This window comes from Enhydra lutris, unplaced genomic scaffold (assembly GCF_002288905.1).
Source record: "Enhydra lutris kenyoni isolate GAN:26980312 unplaced genomic scaffold, ASM228890v2 scaffoldscaffold45, whole genome shotgun sequence".
NCBI lineage: Eukaryota > Metazoa > Chordata > Mammalia > Carnivora > Mustelidae > Enhydra > Enhydra lutris.
Window position 1 is genome coordinate 5847057 of NW_019154129.1, and position 25148 is coordinate 5872204.

The 25148-nt window shown below is 53.2% G+C and overlaps 1 protein-coding gene across 3 annotated transcripts in view; it reads right to left on the reverse strand.

The window, feature by feature from the left end:
* The window catches only part of LOC111156281 (sorting nexin 29), a 475698-nt gene that overhangs the window by 123230 nt on the left and 327320 nt on the right, over window positions 1-25148 (reverse strand). For all 3 annotated transcript variants that reach the window (XM_022517058.1, XM_022517057.1, XM_022517059.1), the window contains 2 exons: window positions 8516-8571; window positions 5732-5813 (listed from right to left, as the gene is read on the reverse strand). In XM_022517058.1, the coding sequence (XP_022372766.1) occupies window positions 5732-5813; window positions 8516-8571 (138 nt within the window). The remainder of the gene's footprint in view (window positions 1-5731; window positions 5814-8515; window positions 8572-25148) is intronic.

Consider the following 25148-nt stretch of genomic DNA (forward strand, 5'->3'; position numbering starts at 1 on the left):
TCTCATAGTGGCGCATCGGCATGGCGCTCAACACTTTACCGAACGGGTCTATTGTTCTGCGAGGCAAGTGGCCTTCGTCCCTCCCATCCACACCCCTCCCTTCAGCCCTTCCTGCGAAAAGATGTTCGGTCTACTCGACAGCATCCCTCTGCCCCACTAGACTATCCGCTCAGAGACGGCAGAAGCTAACCTTAGTGTGCAGCTTTGCACACCACTGGCTCTGCAGTTTTACACGAGCCCGGCATACAGCAGGCGCTCCCTAAACAGCTGAGCCTGGCATACAGCAGGCCCTCCGTAAAACAGCTTTGGGATGAAGAAAGGAATTACACCGTCAAAGGAAAAAAAAATAGTTCTTCCTTCACGGGAAGACAGAAGCTATAACAGAATCATGGTGACACGTACATCCAAAGTGAGGAAAACAGCCTGTTTGGTCTTGGCTCTGTTGTCACCTGAACCGGGCTCTGTCAGAAGGCCTCAGCGTCCACTAACAGCTGGAGGTTAACGTGCTGTGAACCTCAGAGGCGCGCGGGTGCTGGACCTGGTGGGGTGGAAAGTTCTCCGGGAAAGAGTGGGCAGAAGCAAAGGCCAGCGGTTCCAGGGTTTTGCCAGCACACAGCACGAAGCCCCCGGGGGCTGGGGGGGACCCGGGCAATCCAGTGCCCAGCTGCCTGTCCCGCCGGCCTCTGGCATAGCAGCTGTGTCAGGAGGGACAGGAGGCCGAGAGAGAGCAGCGTGTCCACCTTGGGACCCATCCCCGTCTCCCCGGTCCCGGAACGGTGCTGCTACGGCAGGGGCTCCGCAGAGCCCACGACGCTGCGGCTGGGGGTCCGGTTTCGGCTTCACCCTCCTCTGCTTACCGAACCCCCGTCTGCACCGCTGCACGCGGAGGGAGCCTAAGCACAGAGCCGCAGGCATGGAACCTGAGGACCCGCGGGCGAAGCCTCTGGGGGAAGAGGATGAAAAGGAACGGCTGAGAAGCCCGGCGCCTCGAGAGCCACCATGTCGCCCTCCTCCCCGCCACCTGCGGCCTCCGCAGCCCTCCCAGGCCCCGTGATCTAGTATTAACAGGACAAACAACGGATTCCCCACGTCACGTGTGAAAACCACGCTCCGCGGGAAGAAACCTTCCGAATGGCTGCCCAGGGGACACGGTTTCCTTGTGGATGGGAGTTCCCCGGGCACTGCCATTCCTTTGAGCCAAGGGACACCCTGGGGTCTCCGGGAAAGGGGACGTAGGCAAGAAGGGAAGAGCTTTGCTGAAACAAAGCGACATTCCTTTTTAATACAAAGGAGACCTAATTAGCCGGGCGGCGCCGACGGAACATTGCCCAGTAGCCAGTGCTGCTGGTGGTTAAGCTCAAAGGCTGAAATGAGTCCCACGTAGAGGACCGGTTTCGGCTGTACCTAGAGCTCACAGTTCTTTTCCAAGGCGAAGACTTGAGGGTTCAGAAAGGAAGGGTACCGCTGGATTATTTCCTACTGGTTTAGTGGCTGTAATATTTGCTTAGGAGAAAAATAGGCAGGTTCTTCTTCTCCTTTTTTTTAAAGGCCTAACCTCCCTTTGTAAACACAACAGCAGAATATTAAAGACAGTGGACCTCAATCTTGTTTGGAGGTCAGGCCATTTGGGGAATAAGATCAAATAATCGCAAAGGTATAAACCAGGAACTGATTAACAATCAACGTAACTACCACACAGAAGTGACGGGAAACGGGGCTCACAAGCACAACGCGGTGTTAACACAGCGAGAAAGACAAAGACCTAGCAAGACCAGTGAGTAAGCGGTTTCTGCCATTTTATTTGCTGCTGTTCAGTCGTTTCGTCCCTGGCTAGTGTCCGCTGGCAGCCAAGCGTTAGCCGGGGCCGGAAGTGTCAGAAATATTCATGGATGAAAGTTCTGGACATGGATTTTACTGGTGTTCTGAGAATTGTTCAAGTACTGCCATTTCCTCCAAGTGCCTGAACGTGCCTGGCCCCCATCTCGGACGTGGGGACCAAGTGTGGAAAGCACAGCACTCGAAGGCACAAACCGTTTTTTAAGATCTTGCATTCAACCCTGTCCGAGGATGGCACCTCTCCCCCAGAAACCCTTGTGCAAAACACAACTCCTGACCCCTTCCCACACAGCCCCGGTGCCACCCGCCGCGGGGAGCTAGCTTAGCTCACTGGCACCCATAAGCTCCTGCTCCAAACCTCAGGATGGGCTCTCCAGCATGATGCTACCTGTCCCCTCGCCTCTTGGATTTTTGAAGAGCTCCACCCTCGTTCTCAGAACCTCTGCCAACTGGGACCTTTTTGGAGAAAATGCTACTTGGGCGAAAAACGTGTTACGGAGGGAGATGCTTCTCCGTGCCTCACTGTCTCCTTGATAAGATGGTGGTCAGAAGCGTTTGTGCACGGGGCGAGTGTGAGGGCTCAGTGAGCTCCTGGACAGAACGCACACAGACCAGCCAGAGGCAGCGGCCGCTGTGGCTTCCTGGGGGGACTGTCACCATTCGTGAGCTACCGTACGCTGTCCGTTCCCTCCGCTTCACGTTTCCTAAACACGACTGGTCACATAGCGCTGCCCCGAACCCTTGCTGCTTGCATAATCATTTATAGTGTTGCTTTGGTTTTTGTTTTTTCTTTTAAACCAGACTCGCTTTGTTTCTTCTTAACTTTATTTTAAAATTGCATGCATCACCATAGTGGGTGGAAAACAGGATTCTGTGCCATAACTAGAAGGCAAATGTATAAATAAACACAGTAAAAACAAAACAACGTGTACGATCAGGCTCAAGTCTGCTCCTGCCAAGGCTCTCCTCTGGGGCCTTCCGGTCTCTGCTCAACAGCAAGACTGAAGAGAGCGGGTGGCATGGGGGCCACACTCCCACCCCGCCCAGGAACCCCAAGCCTGGAAAGAGCTGAAAAGGAAGTGGCTTCCTCCCTGCAGAATTTGGTAGCTCATGTCCAGCCTCTGTCTTTCTAAAGCCTGACCAAGCACACATCGACGTAGCCTGCCTCCCTACGCTCGGGCCAGAGACACTGTTCTAGCCCCCCAGCGCCCCAGAGAACTTTCTGCAGTGATAGAAATATCCCGTGTCTGTGCTGCCCTGCACAGTGGCCTCGAGCCGCGTGTGGCTGTTGAGCACTCAAATGTGACCAGCAGACGTGAGGAACTGCCTTTTTCATGTTATTATATTTTAGTTCACGTAAATTTAAATGCCTACACGTAGTCCGTGGCTGTTGTACTGGAAAGCCCAGATCTACTGAGGGAACCACACATGCGGAGGAGCCTTTCCTCTTGGCTCATCAAATGAACTGCTTCCTTTTGTAGGTTATGCCCTTGGCCCCTGTGAGGGGGATCTGATGAAGTGTGACAGCGATTTTTCACACAGATGTAATGGGGGACTGTCTCCTACATCCTTCAGTATTGCTTAATCTGAAGCACAAGGTTCTCTCAGAGCTCCCTTTGAGGAACTGACTTACTTTCTTCTCATTAGCCATGGTATTATCCAAAAGAGCCACCTTTCCATCTTCACACAGACTGCCAGGAAGCCCACAGTAAATTCACCAGCCTATGAGAATAATCACATAGGGGCTCATGACAGACATGTGCGATTTTCAGTTTCCTTAATTCATGTTCTCCTAGTTCGCATTTTCCTGAACCCCGTTATTCCACTTTTTACTTCTATTTTATCATTCTTTTACAGGAATGTCTCTGAAAATTATCTCAAATCTTTAGGAGAGATATACAGAATACACTTTTTTAAACTAAGAAAAATAATGTCCAATGGTACTCTCATTTTAAATGAGTCACCTTCTATCCAATATCGCTTATGATAAAAACTCCGCAGGGGCCCCTGGGTGGCTCAGTGGGTTAAGCCTCTGCTTTCAGCTCAGGTCATGACCTCAGGGTCCTGGGATCGAGCCGCGCATTGGGCTCTCTGTTCTGTGGGGAGTCTGCTTCCCCCTCTCTCTCTGCCTGCCTGTCTGCCTACTTGGGATCTCTCTCTCTGTCAAATAAATAAATAAAATCTTAAAAAACAAAAAACAAAAACACCGCAAACCAAAAGCTTTCTCCAATGTTTCCAAACACAAGCTCGGGTTTTGCTCTTAAGGGACCAACCAGAAGCACCGTTAGCGAAGAGGAGAAACAGTGGCATTCCAGAGGTAACATCGGGAAAGATTTCGGAGAGCCTGCTGTGTGAGACAAAGTGGCTCTCTGGCTGATGCAGGCGACTCTTGGACTGCACCCAGGAAAGCTCCGAAGCCATGAAGGACAGGGGCAGAGGGGCACAGATGCCACCGTGACCACCGTGGCAACCATCTCCCAGGCAACGGCACATGGGCTGTGTCCATCTCATTTCATAACTGACTTCTAGACGCTACAACCTGCCAGACCCCATCCTGGGCTAGGGGCAGGATGGGGGTGGGGAGAGTCAGACATGAAAGGTCAAAGAGACCTCTCAAGTGAGATCACATTTTTTTTTTAAGATTTTTTTAAATTTATTTGACAGATCACAAGTAGGCAGGGAAGCAGGCAGAGAGAGACAGGAAGAGGAGGCAGGCTCCCTGCTGAGCAGAGAGCCCAATGCAGGACTTGATCCCAGGACCCTGAGATCATGACCTGAGCCTAAGGCAGAGGCTTTAACCACCGAGCCACCCAGGCGCCCCGAGATCACATTTTAATTTTACTCCGAAACAAAGCTGTTGGCTTCACCCCTTCCAGCCTCCAGGCAACACCTCCCAGCTTTCTGATGACCACAAAGCAGAACTCGAAGTGAGAACTCAGAGAAGAGATTTTTGGTTGGTTTGGCATTCGAGAAGAAAGACAACAAAGGGGACACACGGAAGTCCGTCATGTCTAATTCTCTTTCCAAGCCCGAGCTGAGAGCATCACGAACACTCAGATTCTCCAACACTCACGACCCTGCTACTTGCTAACTGCCGTTGCCCAGACCAACACGTAAACTAAGGTCACTCTGGCGCGAGCTGCCTTGCCCTACCCCAGCGCATCGGTCTGTGAGGTGCTGAGATGCATGTGTCAGGCTGGTGCCTGTGCCTATAAATCACACCCCCGCCAACAGGCCTGCCCCCGAAGACCACACAGGCCGAGCATTTGGGAACTGAGAAGCATCAAGACGAGAACACGGAGGTTACATAGGGTGCCAGACGTCCCTCAACCTGACAAGAGCTTTGCAAGCTAAGTGGAAGGACTGTCTCCGACCTACAGATGAGGAAACAGAGATTCACTTAAGGTTACAAAATGGAAACCGGGACTCCTTTTCAAGCTCACTGTTTGTTTGTTTTTTTTTTCTTGGAGAGATGCTGAAACCTCCCAGATAGGCAGAGTGCCATCCATCAAGCTGCAGAGAGCGCCAGCTCCAAGAGGACACCTGAGCAGGGAATCCAGGTGGCAAATGTCCGGCCACAGGTTCTAGCATGCCTGAGGCCGCACCGATACCTGGACCCCGTGGTTGCAACACAAGTCGACAGACCCCATCTCGGGTCCAGCAGTCTGAGCTCAGATCTGCAGAGGCCACACCAAGAGGCCTGACCGGCCGGAAGGAGCCGCACCGAGTCCCTCCTGTATGGACAAGGGAAGGACCACTTCCTCAGGGAGCCAGGGCGGCCGGAATGCCGCCTGAGGACAGCGCTCCGCCACTGACAGGCAGTCGCGCCACAGCGCCACAAACAGCTGTCCATCCCGCCAGAGCGGGGACACCCACCCGAAAACCGGGGACTCACCTGATACACGTGGAAGGCGTTCGCCGCTTTGCCCCGGAGAAACACCGACGGGATCCACACGTTGATCAGTGCCCGCGTTGATCTGCCCAAAGGAAAGATCCAAAGCTGTCATTTTAATTTGCCGAGAAAGTGAGAGGAAACCATCTTCTCTAAGAGGCATTACCCACAAGCTACTGATGACAACCGCCAGTGCGCACAGGAGTCCGTGGGACCAGTGTGAGCATGCGCACCCAGCCCCCAGCCCTGTTCTGCGGGGACTCTGTGTGTGCGCGCGTGCGCGGTGTGCGCGCGTGCGTGTTCTTTACATTCACAGTCTGAACCTCCAAATGAGCAAGGGCTGCCCTTCCATTCTTACAACTGAGTCACCGTGACTCAGAATTTACCTAAACCCATTTCCTCATCTGAAAAAGGGGCTGATAATCGGAAGCCCCCAGGCGGCTATGAGGGTCACATGCGCTGATGACCCCCAGAGGAGTCGCACCCCCTCCTCCCTGTGCTCGATCTAGACCCTGGCACCCATTTTTAAGATCAGGCTCGCAAAAAGGCTCAGGAGGCGGACGTCCACGACTAGGTAAGCAACAGCTATTCGGGGTGGGGAAGGAGAAACCCAGAGGGCGGGCACAAACACCCCTCTTGCAACTTTCCAGAAACACTGTGTACGGCTCCAGTAAGCCAAGACTTAAATTCAAGTGCAAATCATTTACTGAGAACCTACAATGTAGGATTCCACGCTTTTACCCACAGTAACCTCGTTAGTCCTCACAGGATATTTAAGGGGTCTTCAAGGGTCACTTTGGTTCTGTCAGTTCTGCGAGTTTTGTCTTATGAGATGACTTTCACCCAATTGTGAGTCTCTGGGTCCACACACCCACCACCGCTCATGTTCCCAGCGGAATCCAAGGCTCGAGGACAGATGCACCGACTTTTGCTAATGCTTGAAAATCAGCCCTGGCGATCATCAAAACGGTACTGCACAATTCTGGGAGGGCTGGGAGGTTCCAGTCCCGGCCTCTACTTAGAGTCATTCCAGGCTAAATGCTTTTTCCTGAACTCTCCTCCCCTCTCAAGAGCAGCTCAGAGCCACGCGCCAGCCTCCTGTGCTTAGAAGACAATTTGAGATGGTGGAAGATTCCGTGACTCAGTGGCCTCCCCATCTCTACAGTGGGGAGCAGTTTAGTTTCACAAAGAAATGATTCTCCCCTGAAGCAGCATTTCCTTCTAAGCTCTGAGACGAGGTGCAGACCTCCTTCAGGGGACAAAATAATTCATCACTTCCTCAGAGCTCCAAGTAAAAACTGCAATTCTGAGCCATCAAGTTGGCTTGTACCTGTAATGGCTTTCCTCCTGGAAAGGTCCCCCAGATTGTACCAGGGCCTAAGTGCTCCCATTACATTTCTGTTAAGGGGGTGGGTACAGTGCAAAAATGTACCAAACAATCTGCTTTTCGTTAACCTTCCTGACTGGCAAGGGCGAGACACCCTGGGCTGCCTTAGGCATCTCTCCCTTTCAGAGCATTGTTTCCATGATGGGGGCACTGGAGGGCACAGTTGGTTAAATGTCTGACTCTTGGTTTCAGGTGCTTCGGGCAGGGGGGTTGACGTGTGTGAAGGGCACAGCCCAGATCAAGTCTGCATCGGTTGGAATCCTGGCTTCCATGTGTCATATGGAGGACAACACCCATGTCGCGGGGTTGTCAAGGGGATTTGGTGGGTGAGAACAATGCCCGGCACAGAGGACCTGATCTGGGAGGAACAATCCTGAGCAGGGAAGACAGGATGAGTCAGAGGAGTCACAGTGGCCTCTGTGCAAACTACATGAGGGACTTTGGCCTCCATCTTGAGAGAGGAAAATGGCGCTTGCCTCTGGCTTTAGTGGAGATGTACAAACCCAAGGGAGGGGGCTGCGAATCTCCGGGAGAGAGATGATGGAGCCGGACCAGGCAGTGGCTGCTTGAGGGCAGGGGCTGTGGCTGTGGCTTGCTCATGTCTTCCATCAGGGACCTGGCATGACCCCTCCCCACAGGAAGTGCCTGGTGGGTTTTGCTGTAATGGTGAGCCTTCTGCCTCACAGGGAAGGTCAGCCTGGCTCTGGTCAATGCTCCGAGGCCTGCCCCTAGCCCTCCAAAGGCAGATTTAGCCCAGATGACACCTTCTCTCAGGCTGGGCCACCTTCTGCTCGGGACAACTGAGTGACAGCAGAGGGAGGCTCTGTTGGGCCCTAACCTGGGACCCGCTTGGCTGGCTTTATCAATCCAAGGGAACTACCTGTCCAAACCCCAAGGTAACCCCATCTGAAGACCAACTGAGTACTTCAGGAGTTTACCGTCAAACACACCAGACAGAATCACATCCAGTAACAGATCAGACCCATGCCCCGAACCACTGCTATTTCCAGTAACTCAGGGGTTGTAAACTCCAATTCCCCAGCACAGTGTGTCCCTGTGTGAGGGACTCAGCCACAACTCAGCTCCCACTGTGGCCTGCTAAGGAGCAGAGACTTTTTTTTTTTTTTTTAAGTGAAATGTACATGTTATATGATAGCTTCCAAATCCTAAATGTTGACCCAAAAAATTAATTGTTTTCCAATACCCAGCAACAGAAGTAAGACACATCTGAAGGCCAGACTCGGTCTGCAGGCGAACAACCTCTCACCTCTAAGATATCAAATCAGCCTGTGTACCCTGCAACAGTGATTTTAGTATCCCCCTGTGGTCTTCTGGGACACAAGCCAAACAACAGAGTCCTATTTCTAAAGGCCCCTGGTGAGCAGATGCCGTGGACTTACATTTCAAAATCCGACAAACTCTGGTCTTCGGACGTTTGACTCAAATCTCCGGGAACCTGCCATCAGGAGAGGGGGAAGGGAGAGAGAAAAACGCATCTTGGTTATCGTGGTTTTGCACCATCACGCAAGAACTCGGCCTCTCAGTGCTCCCTGAACATTTCCTGTTCAGACCGAGGTGAAAACGCAGTCACTGGGAAAGCACAAGTGATTTTGTGGAAGGATGGTTAGAGACGGTGTTCTGGTAATGGAAACATGGCACAGTGAGGGATCCCCATTCTCTTCACAGAGAGAGGACCGCTAATCCTATTGAGATAATAGTAGGCCTGCAGAAGCATGTAATTCTGGAGCTCTAAAGGCCTGATTAGGATCTGAGATGCGAGAGATCAAATGAGCAGTGGAAAAAATATCCACTGTCACCATGATGAACATCGCACACACAGACACACCTAGGACGTCAACACGAAAGGCCAATGTCGGCTCCAGACGGCTCTCCCCTTGCCGCCCGTGATGCAGGAGCAATTTAAGGCAGCACACAGCTGTGGCTGCTGACTCAGACGGGCCCCACGGGAGCGGGGTTGGGTGAAAGACGAGGCACCGTCTGGCCGGATGGCAGGCACGACGTCAGGCAGATCGCCAAATGCTCAGCACTAGTGGCTGCTCCAGAAATGGTGACACTACAGTCACATCCCGGGATGGAGCTTCTCATCAACTGGAAGGATGGCGATGGGAATTGGGAGGACCAAAGGGAGGCTGGGGACTCTCGAGGGCAAGAGCACGCACGTCACTCCACACCTGTCAGAGCTTCCGTGTTACCTGCCATGTTCATCCGTTTTCCTAACAATTTCAGGGAGGGACAGGGCCCCAACCCCCCAACACACAAACACACTTCACAGATGAGGAACAGGCTCAGGGAGGCTGAGACCTTGCCCAAGGCCACACCTGCAGGAAGCGGATCTGAGTTCAGGTCTGTCCAACTTCAAAGGGTCTTCTGCTCCAAACCCTCAGCAAAGGCAGGGAAAACCAGCTATAAGGTAGAAGGTGGTAAAACCTGAACCCTTCCCAGGGGGCTGGAGACACAGAAGGTAACCCCCTTCTGAGGCAGGAGAAGGCCATTGTCATGGAGGCTGTGCTCAGGGGGCACACCGCTCAGGGTCAACCCCCGCTCCAGCTGTTTCCGGCCCTGTGGCCAGGAGACAACACCTGCCCGCTCTGTGCCACACTGTCCTCACGTGGAAAACAGGCAGGACAGTCCTACACGTCATAGGATCGTTCTGAACATAAAACATGCCACCTATAGATTATGCACAACAGAGCCTGGCAGGTGGGACGCTCTCAGGAACTGCGCACTGTACAAATTACCTGGCAATTACTGAGAAAAGCAGGGCATTCTGTTACCTTTGACACCAACAGAGAATCTGTCCCATCAGCCCAAGGGGTATCTCTCACCCCACATACAGCAGCCCGGAGCGAGAAGCACCCCACCCGAGCCCCTCATGTGTGGAGCTAAGCAGTTACAATGGGATCCAAGAGCAGCTTTTGCTAGCGAGCCCCTATTGAGCGATTCCTCCAAACCCAGGAAGGATAAAACCTGCCTACTGCCAGCCTGAGAAAAGCTCAGTTTAAAAAAAAAAAAAAACAGGCACAGATTAAAAAAAAAAAAAAAAAAAACTGGGCTGGGGCTGAGTGTGGCTCTGCTGTGAGGGTGAGCGTCATTTTTCCCGTGGACGGCTGGCGCGAGAGGCGGTTTCATCTACCAGGGAAGCCGTGAGGCCGCGTCCACAGTCCCTACATCAACATGCTCTGGCCCAGACAGCTCACTCCCAGGATCTATCCGACACAAAATAATCCAAGACACGGACCAGGATTTACAAAAACCATTCCTCTTTCCATGGCTCAGACACGTTGAAAAAGATCTTTTTGAACAATCTAAAGGTCCAACTATAGAGAAATGATTCAGGAAATTATAACATGTCTGTATGAGATGGCCAGATTTAAAAAAAAAAAAAAAAAAGAGAGTTACACATGCACACCCATGAGGATACAAGCATAATTATAGTTCTGGAGAAATACATAAGAAAACCAACAGAGGCCATCATTGCTAATGCAGTAGGAGTGGGAATGCGGAGAAAGAAGCTGAATTTTCATTTGCTCTATTTCCATTAAGATTAAAAAAGTGTATCTTTTGAATCAATTGCTTTAGGAAAAAATTTTAAATGTGATTTGAAGAACAAAACAGCTTTCCGTGTGCTATAATGAGATCTCCAGGACAGATCAAGTAAGAGCCTAAGCAGGGTGCAGACAGCAAGTCTAACACGCTGCCTGGGGCGCCAACACGGAGAGTTAAGACTATCAAGTTGTGTTTTTTTTTTGTTTTTGTTTTTGTTTTTTTTAAAGATTTTATTTATTCACTTGACAGACAAAGATCACAAGTAGGCAGAGAGGCAGGCAGAGAGAGAGGGAGGAAGCAGGCTCCCTGCCGAGCAGAGAGCCCGACGCGGGGCTCGATCCCAGGACCCTGAGACCATGACCTGAGCCGAAGGCAGAGGCTTAACCCACTGAGCCACCCAGGCGCCCCAAGTTGTGTTTGTTTTTACATAGAGAAGCATTAGCAGTGACCTTGAAGACACCTAGAAAAGGGGAACTATGCGGGCACCAGGGGGTGGGAGTGGAGGCCTCCACAGTGGGTGCACACACTGGAAAGGAAGCTTTTTATTAAGCATTCCTTTGCATCACTGGAGCTTTGAAATAATGTACTGCCAATTAAACATTTAAATAAAAACCTATTATCTCACCAAAAGAGGGTTTCTGATACATTTTTAATGGCACAGCAAACAGCTCCTGGTCTCCATGGGAGCTGCACATGCCCAGTGTGGGTACCACTGTGACTTAGGATGTCCCCGTATCAGTGAGGTGAGAAGAAAGCAGGTCGGAAGGATGACCCTGGCAGAGCTCAGGAGAAGGAGGGCAGACGGATGTGTGGGATGTACCTGAACTTTCCTGTGCTGTCTCGGATGAAAGTGCCTGTTTGCCTGACTTGCGTAACCATAAATAGACATCTATTATATACTAAGTATCTCTCGTATTACTGTGTAAAGTAAACAAGATACTCTTTCCAACCCGCCCCCGCCACAAAAATGCACTTGCAGTGCAGAAAGCCAGAAAATAGACACTTTGCCTTCCAACGCTCTTCTCTTACTCAGGCAGGATGGAAAAGGACAAGGGGGAGGCTTGGAAGGCACGTCACGAAGCAGACATCACCTTCCCCTTCGCGCTTCCTCGAGCCCCATGGATGGGGCCAGGACTCTAGCACCTTCTCCTGAATGGCTGTGGGGCAGCTCCTGGCCTCTCTTCTCTGAGCGTACCTGCCCGCACTCAGGTCTGGGGAAAGTTGTTTGTGCATGATGTGAGAAGCAGGTAAGCAGCCTGGGGGAGGGGCTCCGGGGCTCTGAAGACACTTGCCGCACTGTTAACACACATCATGCCACCACCTTTAGCTCTACCTCATTTCAGACTGGACGTGAACAGAGCTTGGACACAGGGAATCGATTGAGGGAACAGGGAAGGTTCTGACTGGGTTGACCCCACAGAACTGAAGGGAAAGGGTGACCAGGAGGACTCAAGAGGTGAGGGTTTTAAGGACAGACATCACTTTACGATGCTAAGAACAAAAAAGCTTCTTCTAAAACGATCCATTCTCAGAAGGCATTTTCTTCTTCACAGAGAAGTTAACCCTCAGGGGTGCTGATTTTTAGGGAACATTTTGGACAATGGATCTGTGTGGCTGGGAGGCGTTAAACCCTCCTGAATTAGGAGCTTTTCTTCTCATTACGCGGCATTACCGGCATCAGCGAGCCAGGAGACATCGACGTGTCTCGGTGGGTTCCGGGGAGGCTGGCTGGAACAGAATCTGTCACCTTTCCAAACTCTGGAATGTATCTAGCAAATCAGGCCAAGCTCGACAGCACCTGCGTGCTGATCACCGATACCCAAACTTAGAGCGATTCTACCATTTTGTCTTTTCATGCTGTCTGTCCGGACCGGTACCGCCTGTCTCTGGGGTTTACAGTCCTCATCCAGAAAGCTCATTTTACTCCACAGTCTGGAATGAAAAAAGTGTGGGCCAGGGAGTATTTTGTAAGAAAAATCAACTTTCTATTGCCACTGGCCACAAATACCCCTTGTCACACCCCTGAAGCTGCAGGCGATCCTGGAGGACAGACCTGGGACTGAGCCTGTTTGCTTCCCCCTCAGCTGGGAACATAAAGTGGTAAGCAGCATGGATGCCCTCCTTTCCTCCTCCCTGCCGGCAAGGCAGGGCCCCATGCAGCCTGCGGCCTGGGGACTCACACAGCAGTATGCGGGGACAGGAAAGGCCAAGTCTGCTCTGGGAGGAACAAAGAAGCCATGATTCCCAGGTCCTCCTGGACAAATAGCTCAGGTGTTACAGACACATGGATGGGGAGGGACAGGTGAGACTCGCAGAGAATCCGCTTCTGGGGTGCATCAGCAAAGAAGCTTCCCCCATCTCTCCTGACTCAGGATTTCCTGGGTCTCTGGTGGGGGGATGGTGGGAAAAGCTAACCATATAGCCCCTCACGATGCCAACATGGAATTCAGACACTGGTTTACCCTGGTGTTCTGACTGGGAACTCTTCAAGCCTAGGATAAGAGCTCAGGTAACAGAGATTCTGCTAAAAAGAATGACAGTTGTGCTGAGTAAATGCTTATTTAAATAGGAAGGGAAGGAGGAAGAGAGGTAAGAACTAATCAGGCAACTGCCAGCACCACAGGAAAAAGTCTACCTCCTTCTACTTCTAGAATCAAGATCAGAGCAGGGGCAGCCAAGGTAGACACAGAACACTCCCCTTCCTCGGAGCTGCCCTCACTCCCAGGCCTGGGGGGCTGCAAACATACTCACACCCCCACCAGGCATCATCAAAGGCTGCCTGCTTTACAAAGTGCTTTCCCATCACAACTTTTCCTACATCCTCCTCCTCACAGCCCTGTGAGCACAGGCGTCCCTCCCATTTCCCAGGCAAGGACAAGAGGATTCGGTGTGGATAAATGGAAGAATCAGAGATGCCATGAGGTCAGCAGCAACTGCCAGAAGAACGGGTGTGCCATCTTGGGTGTTGGGTGCAGTGGAGCCCCGGATGGCGGCAGCCCCAGCCGTCAGAGCGAAACCACTCAGTGGAGCACCAGGCAGCCCAAAAAGTAACGTTCTCAGGGCCACTCAGCTGGTAAGTGACAGAGGTGGGTGTCAAATGTAAGTGGGTCTGGCTCCAGAGTCTATACTTTTTGTCACCAAGCTATGCTGCCTCCCGCTCCAAAGTCCCCGGTCTTTGCATTTTGCTTCTGCATTCTGGGAAGCTCAGAAACTGAATTAACCCAGATCCACAGTGAGGAGGCTCTGCTGGTGCAGAGAGCTCTGATGCAGTGAAGAAGGTCCGCGAAGACTCAGCCGCTCAAGAGTAGATGTGCACAGGGCGCCTGGGTGGCTCAGTGGGTTAAGCCTCTGCCTTCGGCTCAGGGCATGATCCCAGGGTCTTGGGATCAAGCCCCGCATCGGGCTCTCTGCTCAGCAGGGAGTCTGCTTCCCCCTCTCTCTCTGCCTGCCTCTGCCTACTTGTGATCTCTCTCTTGTGTCAAATAAATAAATACAAATCTTTAAAAAAAAAAAAAAAGAGTAGATGTGCACAGGTGTACACATGCGTCTAAAACCCTACGCTTTTCTTACTGCCTGTCTTCTTTGATACCACAGGGTGATTTCTGGGCAGGCACCAGGCCTAGAGGAACAAGGCCCGGGCCTGACCCAGTCCAAGGTGGCTGGCTTTCACCCCAGGAAAGCCCAGGTCCTTCCCCATGTTTGGATATACACGTCAGCCTACAGACTCCAAGCAGAACCCATCACGTCTCCATGGACTAACAGAAAATCGGGCATTCTGACCATGAGGGAGGCTCCCACCGACCGTCATGATGTCACCCGGCTTCAACAAACCCTGATTTCCTCCTCACTTACTTGTCTCTGACAACCTCTGAGTGCCCTGTTAGAAAGAATCCACAAAGACGAGGGGACCCCCGTCCAACGTGTGTTCAACACCTACCATGTGCCAATGTATTCACAACTTTAATCCTCAGATAATGTGGGAAGCAAGAATTCTCTCAAGTCACATTCCCGTACTCTCTTCTCCCAACGTGTCGGTATAGCCAGCCCTTGTCTCACCCTTCAAGACTCAGCTAAAATACACATTCCTAGGAGAGAGCTGCCCCGATGGGCAAAACTAAGTGCTCCCTATAGCCACCTCTCCGATCATCTCCTGATCGTGCCGTGTAGCCAGCCGCCCTCCCTGGGAGCGGGAGGATGCACGCCCCGGGACACACAGTGGCCTGGCCCGGCGCCTGGCCCAGCGCGGACACGGAATCAGTATTTGTGACAGATGAAATGAATGATGATATAAGCTGTATTTCCACACTGAAATGTCGATCTATTTTGAAACTGCTTTGTAGCAAATTCACCATCTTCACGCATGAGAAGGATAACTCGGTCTGAAGATAAGAAAAATCAAAGGAAGAGAATTGTCATCTCTCTCTTCCAATTACACGGCTCTCAGATTTACGGTTCAGAAAAAAAGGCAAAACGCAGATATCACAGAGCAACCAATCTCTGTCCCAATCATGAAATGACACCCATGATTTATGCTTTCCAGGGTCACTTTCTCCCTCATCGATCTTTGCAAATAGCCTCTCCTTAAGCAATTAGCCCTCACTTTGCACTGCCAAAAACGACCACTATTTCCCAGCTCCCCCACCCCAATTTCTCATTTTTTAAAATAAGGAACAAAATGTGCAGTGGCACGGCTATCTTCCAGCATGGCCGGCCATGGCAGAGGACAGATGGGCCCCAGCCTGTGCTCTGAGCACTGGGTCAGCCTGGGCTTTCTGGGCCCGTAGGAGATACCCAGCCCGGGTCTGGACCACTTTCAGGCTTCTGGATTTATCTGTTCATTTGTTGTTTTGTTCTATGAACAATGAGAGGCATTCGTGTGGTTTAAAAATCAGCTGAGGTCCAAGACTCTCTGCTGTGAGTAAACCACTGGCTTTACAAGACCTTTTAGGAGTTTTCGAGACTATCGTCTGAGAGCCCTGGAAACGTGAACCAGTGTGGACTGCGACACTTCTGTGAATTAGGTTTTGATGGGTCAGTTTCTCCGTAAAGACTATGAGGGTCTCAAGGGCAGTATTCCCAGAGCCCACGGCGGTATCAGGCACACACTAGTTGCTCAGTAAATGTTGGAGCAAAAGGAATTTCAGGGAGAGGAAAGTACCCAGTCGACTAAGAATGAACGTCAAGTTTCTCTGTGAGTAACGGAGATGCGCGGACGACAGAAGCAGCCCAGCTCTGCTGGGATGACACGGCGGCACCACGGACGGCAGTAAGAGCCAGGGGGCTGCAGCAAAACGGCTCCATAAGATGGTACCAGCAGAGCCCGGCGGCACAAGTACTAGAACGGCACGGACCTCCTCTGCTAATATGAAACGACCTCCTGGATATGACAGCAAGTGACAAGGGCAAGACCCAAAACAACAGGTCAGATAAAGTTCTGTTTTCATCAAGAAGCCGAAGAGAGACACGCATTTGCGTTAACCATTTCCAGAAAGACACCAGAAATGGCCAACCGCGGATGCCTATATGGGGACGGCTCTGAAACGCGAGGGTGTGAGGAAGACAGAGGTATTTTTCACAGTACAACTTTATACCTTATCAAGTTTTACTATGTTTAAGAGTAGTTACCCTTTCAAAAATAAACGTCACAACCTGGAGATTTTAAACTAATGGGGAAACTTATTGTGTCTGTGATGGAGGGAAAAGCCGGACAGTGACTAAGTCTGAGGTAGGAGGTGGGGACCGACTGGGAAGGCCCATCAAGGAACATTCTGGGGTAATGGCAAAGGTCTGGGTCTCGGGCCGCACAGGTGCAGGCACTTGTCAGAACGCAGAGAACGTGCAATGAGGATGTACTGATACCTGCAATTTGCTGTGAGATGCATTTTAAAAGAAGATGAACTGATGGGGTATAAAGGGCGGGAGGGAAAGCAGCGGACGGAGGGATACAAGAAAAAGCAAGGACAGTGAGCTGGTAATGGCGGAATGTTCCTGGTGGGTGTGCAGGTGTTCATGGTGAAATTAACAGCGCTGTTTCAAAACTTTCCAGTAGAATGTTGGAAAAAATAAGTTTTGATCAACCGAATGATCAAATGAATGACTGAAATGCTTCTCTAGCCTCTGCCCAGAAAAATGACACTATGTCCCTGTCTTACAAAGAGGCTATCACAGGATCCAGCTTGAAAACGTGGCAGAGGGGCACCTGGGTGGCTCAGTGGGTTAAAGCCTCTGCCTTCAGCTCGGGCCATGGTCCAGGGTCCTGGGATCGACACCCGCATGGCGGGGGGGGTCTCTGCTCAGCGGGGAGTCTGCTTCCTCCTCTCTCTCTGCCTGCCTCTCTGCCTACTTGTGATCTCTGTCAAATAAATAAATAAAATCTTAAAAAAAAAAAAACAAAAACAAATCGGAGAAACAGCATTAGAGAAGTGTGTCAGAGGCTTAGGAAAACTACTTTGTGTTTCTGGATTCTGAGTTATAGCAGTATTTATCAGCTCTTTAGAGATGAAAACGTGCTGTGATTTCTTCATCAGTAAATAATTTTTTAAGAAGGGCTAGATCGGGACTTTGGTCGGCTGGGACTGAGTTCTGACTTCACGGTGTTGCCTCAAACAAGCCACCGCCTTTCTCTGAGCCCCCCTTCCTCTGGTACAATGGGGCAACCGAGGCTGTCCCATGGGACAGCTGTGATGGGTCCCAGGGGCCCTCTCAGGACCCACCCCGCCAGCGCCTGGCAGAGAAAGAGAGTCTGCTAAGCGGCAGCTGCTCCCGTCGGTCCTGGGTGAAGTTCAAGGGTGCTGCACAGAGAGAAGGCTGGGACCCAGCAGACTCTGCCCCACGAGTGAGCCAACTGCTCCATCCCATGGAGGCAAACACCTGCCAGCCGTCCAAACACTGAGTCCACAAACTGTACTAAGTTCCTCTTAAGGGTCAGACACCTCGGCACCAGGGGGGCGGCAGCCAATGGGAGACACAAAGCTTGGGGCTCACGTGGCATCCAGTCCAGCAGGGGAGACTGTCTTCAGACAATCTACCACCACTGTTACGGTGTGCAAGTCCGTGGAGAAGAAAAGGGACAGCTACGGCGTCTGGGAGGCGGACAGGGCCAGTGACGTGGAGGGAGGTTGCTGGACAGGACGCTGAAGCAACAAGGGAAAACAGCGGGATGCGGGTCCTTGCGCAAATAGCGAGAAGCCCCCGAGGGGAGGTAAGCAGGGGAGAGCCAGGCTAGCTGGCATGTTGCTCAGTCCTCCGGCTGCAGAGCAGCGCCTGGGAGGGAAGCACGCAGGGAGAGCCAGGAGCCGCACACTTCTCACGGACACACACACCCCATCTCGACGGCATGCACGAGGGGATTTGCCAACCTCTCTGCCCACAGCCTTTCCACCCACAGACGTGGGCAAGTACAAATCGACAACGGTCTCCGGTTTCTCTAGGCTTAGCGTACTAAGATGTGAAGCAATTCTCAAGAATCCTCAGCCAAACTCTAGGGAAAGGCAGAGGCCCGTCACCACGAGCCAGGAGCACCAACTAACCCAAGCTCACTCCTGCTACAGACGAGGACCGAGAGGCCTGAGGAGGAAGGAATGGCCCCGCGGGGGCTGTGTCTCTTGGCTGTAGGCTCCTACCACCTCACACCACACACGGGGTTCTTACCGGCCCTGGAAGGTTCCTGGGATTTGAGTAGCCGTCCCCAGAGCTTCGTGGCCACAGGACCCCCTGCCCCACACCCCCTTCTGCAGCAACAGCATTTACGCCAAAGCCATCTGGGGTTTGTGCGAACCCTAGCATTCAGAGCCACTCTCCCTGGGACCGCGGTCTAAGAGGGGTGCCCGTGGAGGATCTCCCAAAGTGCCTGCCGACACCACCACAATGTCCAGTTGGCACCCTGCCAGGGGCCGCCACACAGCATTTAGTAGCAGGAAAAGGTATGACGGATGTTTAAGCCACAGGTCTAAGCAGTTCTTACCACCGACGGGAACAGACGTGGGTGCATCAGGGTTGACCTGCTGGAGACATCAGACTGCCAAGCAAACGGAAGGACCCACCCTGTCTGTCACCTCCAATACGGTCTCCTTGCAAACAGGACACCCCCCACCCCGCGAGCATGCAAGGGTAGGGGTGTCGCTGGGGAAACCCTCCACGCGAGCGCTTCCAGCCCTGAACTCAGCCCCTCGCCTACTCTAGGATCAGGGGTCAGCAAACCACGGCCCAGGGGCCGAATCCGTCCGCCTCTGTGAGTGGATTTTCACTGAACACAGGGACACGTACATATCATTCATCACCCGTGGCTCTTTCACATTCCATCCACAGAGCTGAGGGTGCACGACAGCCACAGCGTGGCCCACCTTCCTCAAACACGTATGACCTGGAGGTCATTTGCGGAGGAACTTGGCCAACTCCTGCTCCAACGGATGGCGGAGTAGCTACAGAAAAATTATGGGTGATTTCAGGGTAACATTCAATTCTTCCTGGTGGGGAGGAAGAAATGTTTGAGTTCCACAGCCTTGTGAAATGAGGTCCAGAGGCTGAAGAACAAAAGGAGGCCCCGGATCGGGCTGGAGAAGAGTCACTCAGGCCCTCAGACCACGGGACGGCCTGGGCTGTCTGCTAACAACACACACGGACGGTTTTTCACCATTTCAAGTGCAATGATCACGTCCGCAGATGAGCAGGCGTGCTCCGTCTCAAATCAAAGCGCAATGGCTCCGGACGGTTTCCTCCCAGGACTCTTGCAGGGTTTTGATTTCTACTGCTTACCAGTAAGAAAGCCACAGTATCTGCTCTGTACTGATGAGTTTGGCTGCAGAGGTCCTCAGGGAAAGACAGAGAGCCTGGTGTCTTAAGGTCAGGCGGTCCTGGGTCTCGCCAGGTACTAACAGTGACTCCTTACGCCTCGGTTTCCTTGTCTATAAAATGGGGCCAGCACTCACAACCTCGTCAGGTCTGCAGGCTGCCCAGCATACTGCCCATGCAGCTTAGTAAGTGCTCAGGAACTGCCACTGCTCCCCCCACCACCCCACGCTGCCCTCCCCGCTCCCTGCACTAGGACAGCAGGAAGGCAGGAGCAGGCGGCTCCATGCTTTACAGTTGCCCCTTTAGCGCGTGTTTGATCAGGATCCCGAAGCCACCCTGTCTCCTCTCTCTGGGACATCTTGACGCCTGCTCAGCAGCCACCGCAAACACAGCATGCTGGCCCCTGTGGGAAGGTCGGGATGCTCCAGCAGGCGGCCGGCTTTCTCCCAGGTCCCTGCGTCTTCCAGAGCCCCTCAGCCCTGTGGTGAGCAGCAGAGACCCGACACCGCCCAGCTTCCCCCGTGGGTGCCAGGGCACGGAGGATTACACTCTGAGCCTCAGAATGCAGACCCAGGCACCGCTCCCTTTTCTTTGACCTGTCCTTGCTTCTGGAACAAAGGCTTTTTGTTTTCTTTCTCAGCCTTCATCTCTGTTATTTACAGTGAGCTGGCATCTGCATTTGCCACACGTTTGGGAATGATTTATCCCAGGCTACAAATGGACCCATGCATTTTCCATTCCTTAGAGCCTCATGGTTTCCATTGATTTTAAAGCAGACCCCACTTCCTGAATGGTGGGTTTTTTAAAGATTTGAGACAGAAAGAGGAAGCAAGCGAGAGAGGGGTAGGGGAGGACAGAAAATCCCAAGCAGGCTCCACGCTGAGCACAGAGACTGACGTGGGGCTTGATCTCATGACCCTGAAATCACAACTGAGCTAAAACCAAGAGTCAGATGCTTAACCAACTGCGTGCCCCAGGAGCCCCATGGATAGCATTTGACCGAGAACCCCAACATTACTGGCAGCACCACAGCTGCCCGACAGCAATGTGATGGCCGCGGGTTGAGGGGCTCAGTGCGGAGCCGAAGGGATGAAGAACAGGGATAGGAGAGCCAGCTGCCCCTTCAGCGCCAGATGTCAGACCCATCGAGGAAGGATGCCCCCACCCCACTGAGCCTCCAGATGAGCAAGGCCCCGCTGGTGCCAACACCTTGCTTTCTGGTTTCCGGCCTCCCTGACTGTGAGAGGACAAGCATGTGTTGTGTTGTTGCAAGTCACCAGACTTGTGGTCATGTGTCACATGTAGGGACCCCTTGCTCCGTGCCAGGCTCTGTGTGACACATGTCACGTACAGATGGGGAAGCAGGTTCTGAGAAGCGACCTGACTTGCGTAAGGGCTCAGGGCTGTAAGCGGCAGAGCTGGGAGGGGAACCAGGTAGTGTGGGCTCCGGAGTCCACAGCAGGGTAGGACACCGTCCCCAAAGAGCACGGCTGTGGGGTGAGACAGGCCTAAGCCTGCACCCGCCACCCTGCCATCCCGCCCAGAGTCCGGGCCTCTCCAGCCTCGAGTTCCATCGCGACCAAGCAGGCGGATACGAGCGCCCTGCCAGGCTCCCCACGGCGTCCGTGAGAGGAACTGAATCCTACAGTGTCATCTCTCGGGGCCCAACGCAGACGCAGCGCTCCCAAGTAGCGCCTGAAGGAATACATAAGAGAGGGTCCCGGTGTCATCTGCTGCTAGGGACAGCCCTTTCAGAAGCCTGGGGGTGGGGGCTGGCTGGAAGACATACTTGTCCACGAGGAACATGATGACTACAGCAGCAAATCACTTCCTCAGCTCACTCAAGCCGGCCCGCTGTGCTGTCAGCTCTGGGAAATGCCAGATGGGTGGGAGGAAAGGGGTGGGGTGGGGGGCAGTAAATCAGTCCCAGAGAACAGTTAAGGCATCAGATAAGCCCTCAAAGTCCAGGCTGCAGGACTCCAGGGATTACGGCACTGAGAGCAGAATGTGAGAACGAATTCCTGAAACTGAGCTCTCTGTCCACCAATACCAAAACAGCACATTCCAGAACCTGCCTCCTGGACAGCCTGCCCTGTGATGGTCAACGCTGGAGACGAGCCAGAACTCCAGAGCGGCACCTTCCAGAAATCTCACCGCTCCCTCCCCAACACACACCAGGGCCTCCCACAACCAGCTACACAATGGCCTCATTACCACTGGGCAGCGCCCACTCGCCGACGCTGATGACTGAGGAAGCCAATCAGCGAAACCCTCAATTAGAGCCCCAAACTGTCACCACAGAGATCGAACACAAGGAGCAGGGCTGCCAGCAAGAAATCAGCCTGATTTTCAATCTGTCTTGTATCAATAGGCAGTAAATAATGAAGTTTTGCTAATGAACAGACGCCAGGCACGGGGCCATTTAAAAGCCATTTTATGATCCCATTTCGCAACATGGGCTGTTTCCCCAACACCCTCCGAAGTGGACGACTTTTCGCAAGGATGTGTTTGGAGGTAAGTCAAAGCAGCAAGGGCGCACAGCCCCGCACCCACAGCCGCCCCCATCTCTGCTTTTCACACGCTGGTGACAGCAGCCAGGTCACTTCTCTGCGCTGCGCTTCATTTTTGCCCCAAGGAAACAAAGGGGCAAGATAGAGGGAGAGACTGTGGCTGTTGGCGGCCTGGGGTACCCCCTTACCGAGACCTGTGTGCGGAATGAGCCCCAGGATGAGCACCGAGTACCTCAGCTACATCCTCAGACCCTGTCCTCGTGGTGCTAGTGCCTGGCTCAACACAGGCCCATGCACAAAGTCACTTTCATCGGAGAGAATGCAAGGGGCTCGGGGGGCCACACTGGACAGAATCGCATTCTCTCTCTTCACGACGGCTGGGAGGGTGAGCAGCCCCGCACCACTGCTCACCAGGCTCGAAGTTCTTCAGTTACCTGACAGCTCACGTCCTTGCTCTGCTGACCCTGGTTTGGCTCAGGGTCTGGGCTTCTCTCACTGAAAGCATCCTGATACAGAGACAACGGCCCCTTCCAGGTTCCAGCATTTCTTTTATTCTGTCTGCCTTCCTACGAAGGTCTGGCCCTAACAAGGAAAACCCAAAGGAAATCCCTCCGTCCCTGCTGCCACGGAGGGACTGGGAGCTAGCTGGGGACACAGACCACGGCAGAGTCACCCCGATTCCCAGTTCAAAGCATAGTACCCGGAACTCGGGAACCCCAAATCCTCCCAACACAGGCACTGAAGGACCAGATCACAAAGACAAAGGCTTTTCATCCATGGGCACCCAGATAAGCTGGATCTCTGTGATCAGCAACGCAGCCACGGCCATGACCACGTCCGGGCGTCACTGCCCGGGAGCACTAAGGAGGTGCCAGGCTTTCGAGCTCGGCACATACCGTTTGATGGAATCCTCACAACCGTTCTGAGAAGGAAGGTGCCACCTCTGGAGGTCACCAGGGGCACCCACAAAGAACTCTGCTCTTTCCAGATGCCTGGCGAGGCTGCACTCCCCCTTCCACCTGTGGTGAGATGTGTCTATGGGACTTACCTTGCCATTGCAATGTCAGAGAAGCAATGTGTGTCCTATCTGGGTGGAGGCTTGGAGACAGAGTGTGCGTGGCCTGGCTCTCTTGCTCCTCCCCCACTGTCTGGGTCTGGGTTTGGAAGGTGAAGAGACGGCAGAAGCCCAGGCCCCCCGGAAGGGACATGTAATGCGAATGGGACATACTATTTTGTGTTTTCTGTGTTGACCTTTTGGAGCTGTTGGTCACTGCAACATAACCCAGCATACTCTTGAATCCTACACACCCACCCCTATTTTATAGATGGGAAAACTGAGGCTCAAAGAGGGGACACACCTTGTCCAAAACCATGCTGTTACTGAAGCAGAGAGGTGTGGGAAGACGGGAAGCCTTGGCCTTTGTTCCTCAGGCTCTGAGGAGCTGTGACTGCCCTCCCAGCCAGGCAGCATGGGGCTCTCCCTGCCAGCCGGGCCCACAGCGCTGCTGGCTGGAAGCCGCAGGCACCAGAACAGAGAGGCTGGTCACCTCTGTGTCTCAGAAGCCCACAGTCCGCCCTAAAGCAGGGCAACATGCCAGACAACATCCCGCAACCCCTATACGTGGGAAGTCACAGGCTGGAGACTACTTCCAAGGGGGTAGGATACAGCAAGCAACAAGGATGGAGGGAAGAGATGAAGACAGAAGGAGGACTTGAGGGCCGGACCAGGGAGGCCCTAGTACAGTCCTAGTACGGAAGTCCCGTATCATACATTCCTACACACTCGACCGCTTTGTTCTATACCATCGACTCGAGAGAAGCAGTAATTTTGACTCCGATGCATCGTGACCGTAGAGTAAACCAGAACCAGTTATAAGATCCTGTTTGTCCACAAAACAGCCCAGGATTGCTCAGAAGTGGTGCAGCTTCTCCCGGCGCTGGACCGATGGGAGCTTCCCCCACGGTGCCCCGCGAGGGGACAGCCAGGTGAAGGAGTACATGTGCTCGGCCAGTCCCCTGTGCTAAGCAGCCTTCTCCAATACATCCCGGTGGTCCCCATCTCCCGGCCTTCCTGCCCTAGTGTGGTCCCCTTGCCCTGAGTGCACTGAGAGCCCCGGTGGCCTGCCCTACTGAGGGGGGAGGGCCGAAGCGATGGGGTGCCGCCTCCGGAGGTCAGCTCCTCTGCCCCTGCAGGCCTCTTCCGCATTCACAGCTGGCTCCCTGGCATTGAGCAAACGGCTGCTATGAAATGAGGTAGAAAGAAAGGAGGAGCCTCCAGCCAACAGCCCAAGAGGGGCTGAAGCTCCCGGACGGAGCGGCCTCGAGGAATGGAGGCGTCCGTGCAAGAACCAGGCAGGTGAGCGAGGCACAGAGCCTGCCCCGGCTGGGCCTTGAGCAGCCTGCAGACCCAGCCCCCGTCCTGACGGCGGCCTGGACCCACAGCAACCGTGAGATCGTCGGGACGGTTATTTCAGAAGGTTGTTTCTGCCACTAAGGTTTGTAGCAATTTGTTACGCAGAAATAAAGAACCAGGACAATCCCTGAACAAATGGGCTGGTGAGCTGTGGGCGCTATGTGCTGCTGGTGCCGTCCCTTAAGGAAGAGCTGGCACACCGCCAAGTCAGCCCCGAGGGGCCTGTGGGAGCCGATGTCCCGGGCTGTCACACGCTGAGACTGAGGTCAATCCCGGGGGTGTCCCTCACATCAGCCCAGCTCCAGGCTTCCGTCCATCCACCACTTGCACTGGTGTTTACCAATGTTCTGTCTTAAATCAACGTACCTATTCGACTTAGAAGATTTACTTAAAAATGGAACCACTCTAGCACACAGCAGACCAGCTCTACCGGCTATACATAGAAAGCAAAACGGAGCCAACGGGTGCAGAACTGTAGGACACTCGATGTGTTTGTGGTTCTGAGCGCTGCCTGCGTTACACTCCCATGGGAGGCCCTGGCCCCAGTCTAGAGCCTCCCTTCCAGCCGGCCTGGCGGCACAGCCCCAGCCTCAAGACTTCCAGCTACAGTGGCTGACCAGCACCCTGACCCAAAACCCACACCTACTGCGGCAGGGACCCTGCACCAGTGCTGCTGAAAGTGCCTCCCAACCCCCCGAAAAGAAAACAACTCCCCTCCCTTGCAGGCCCACCGAGCTTAACACCTGACTCGAG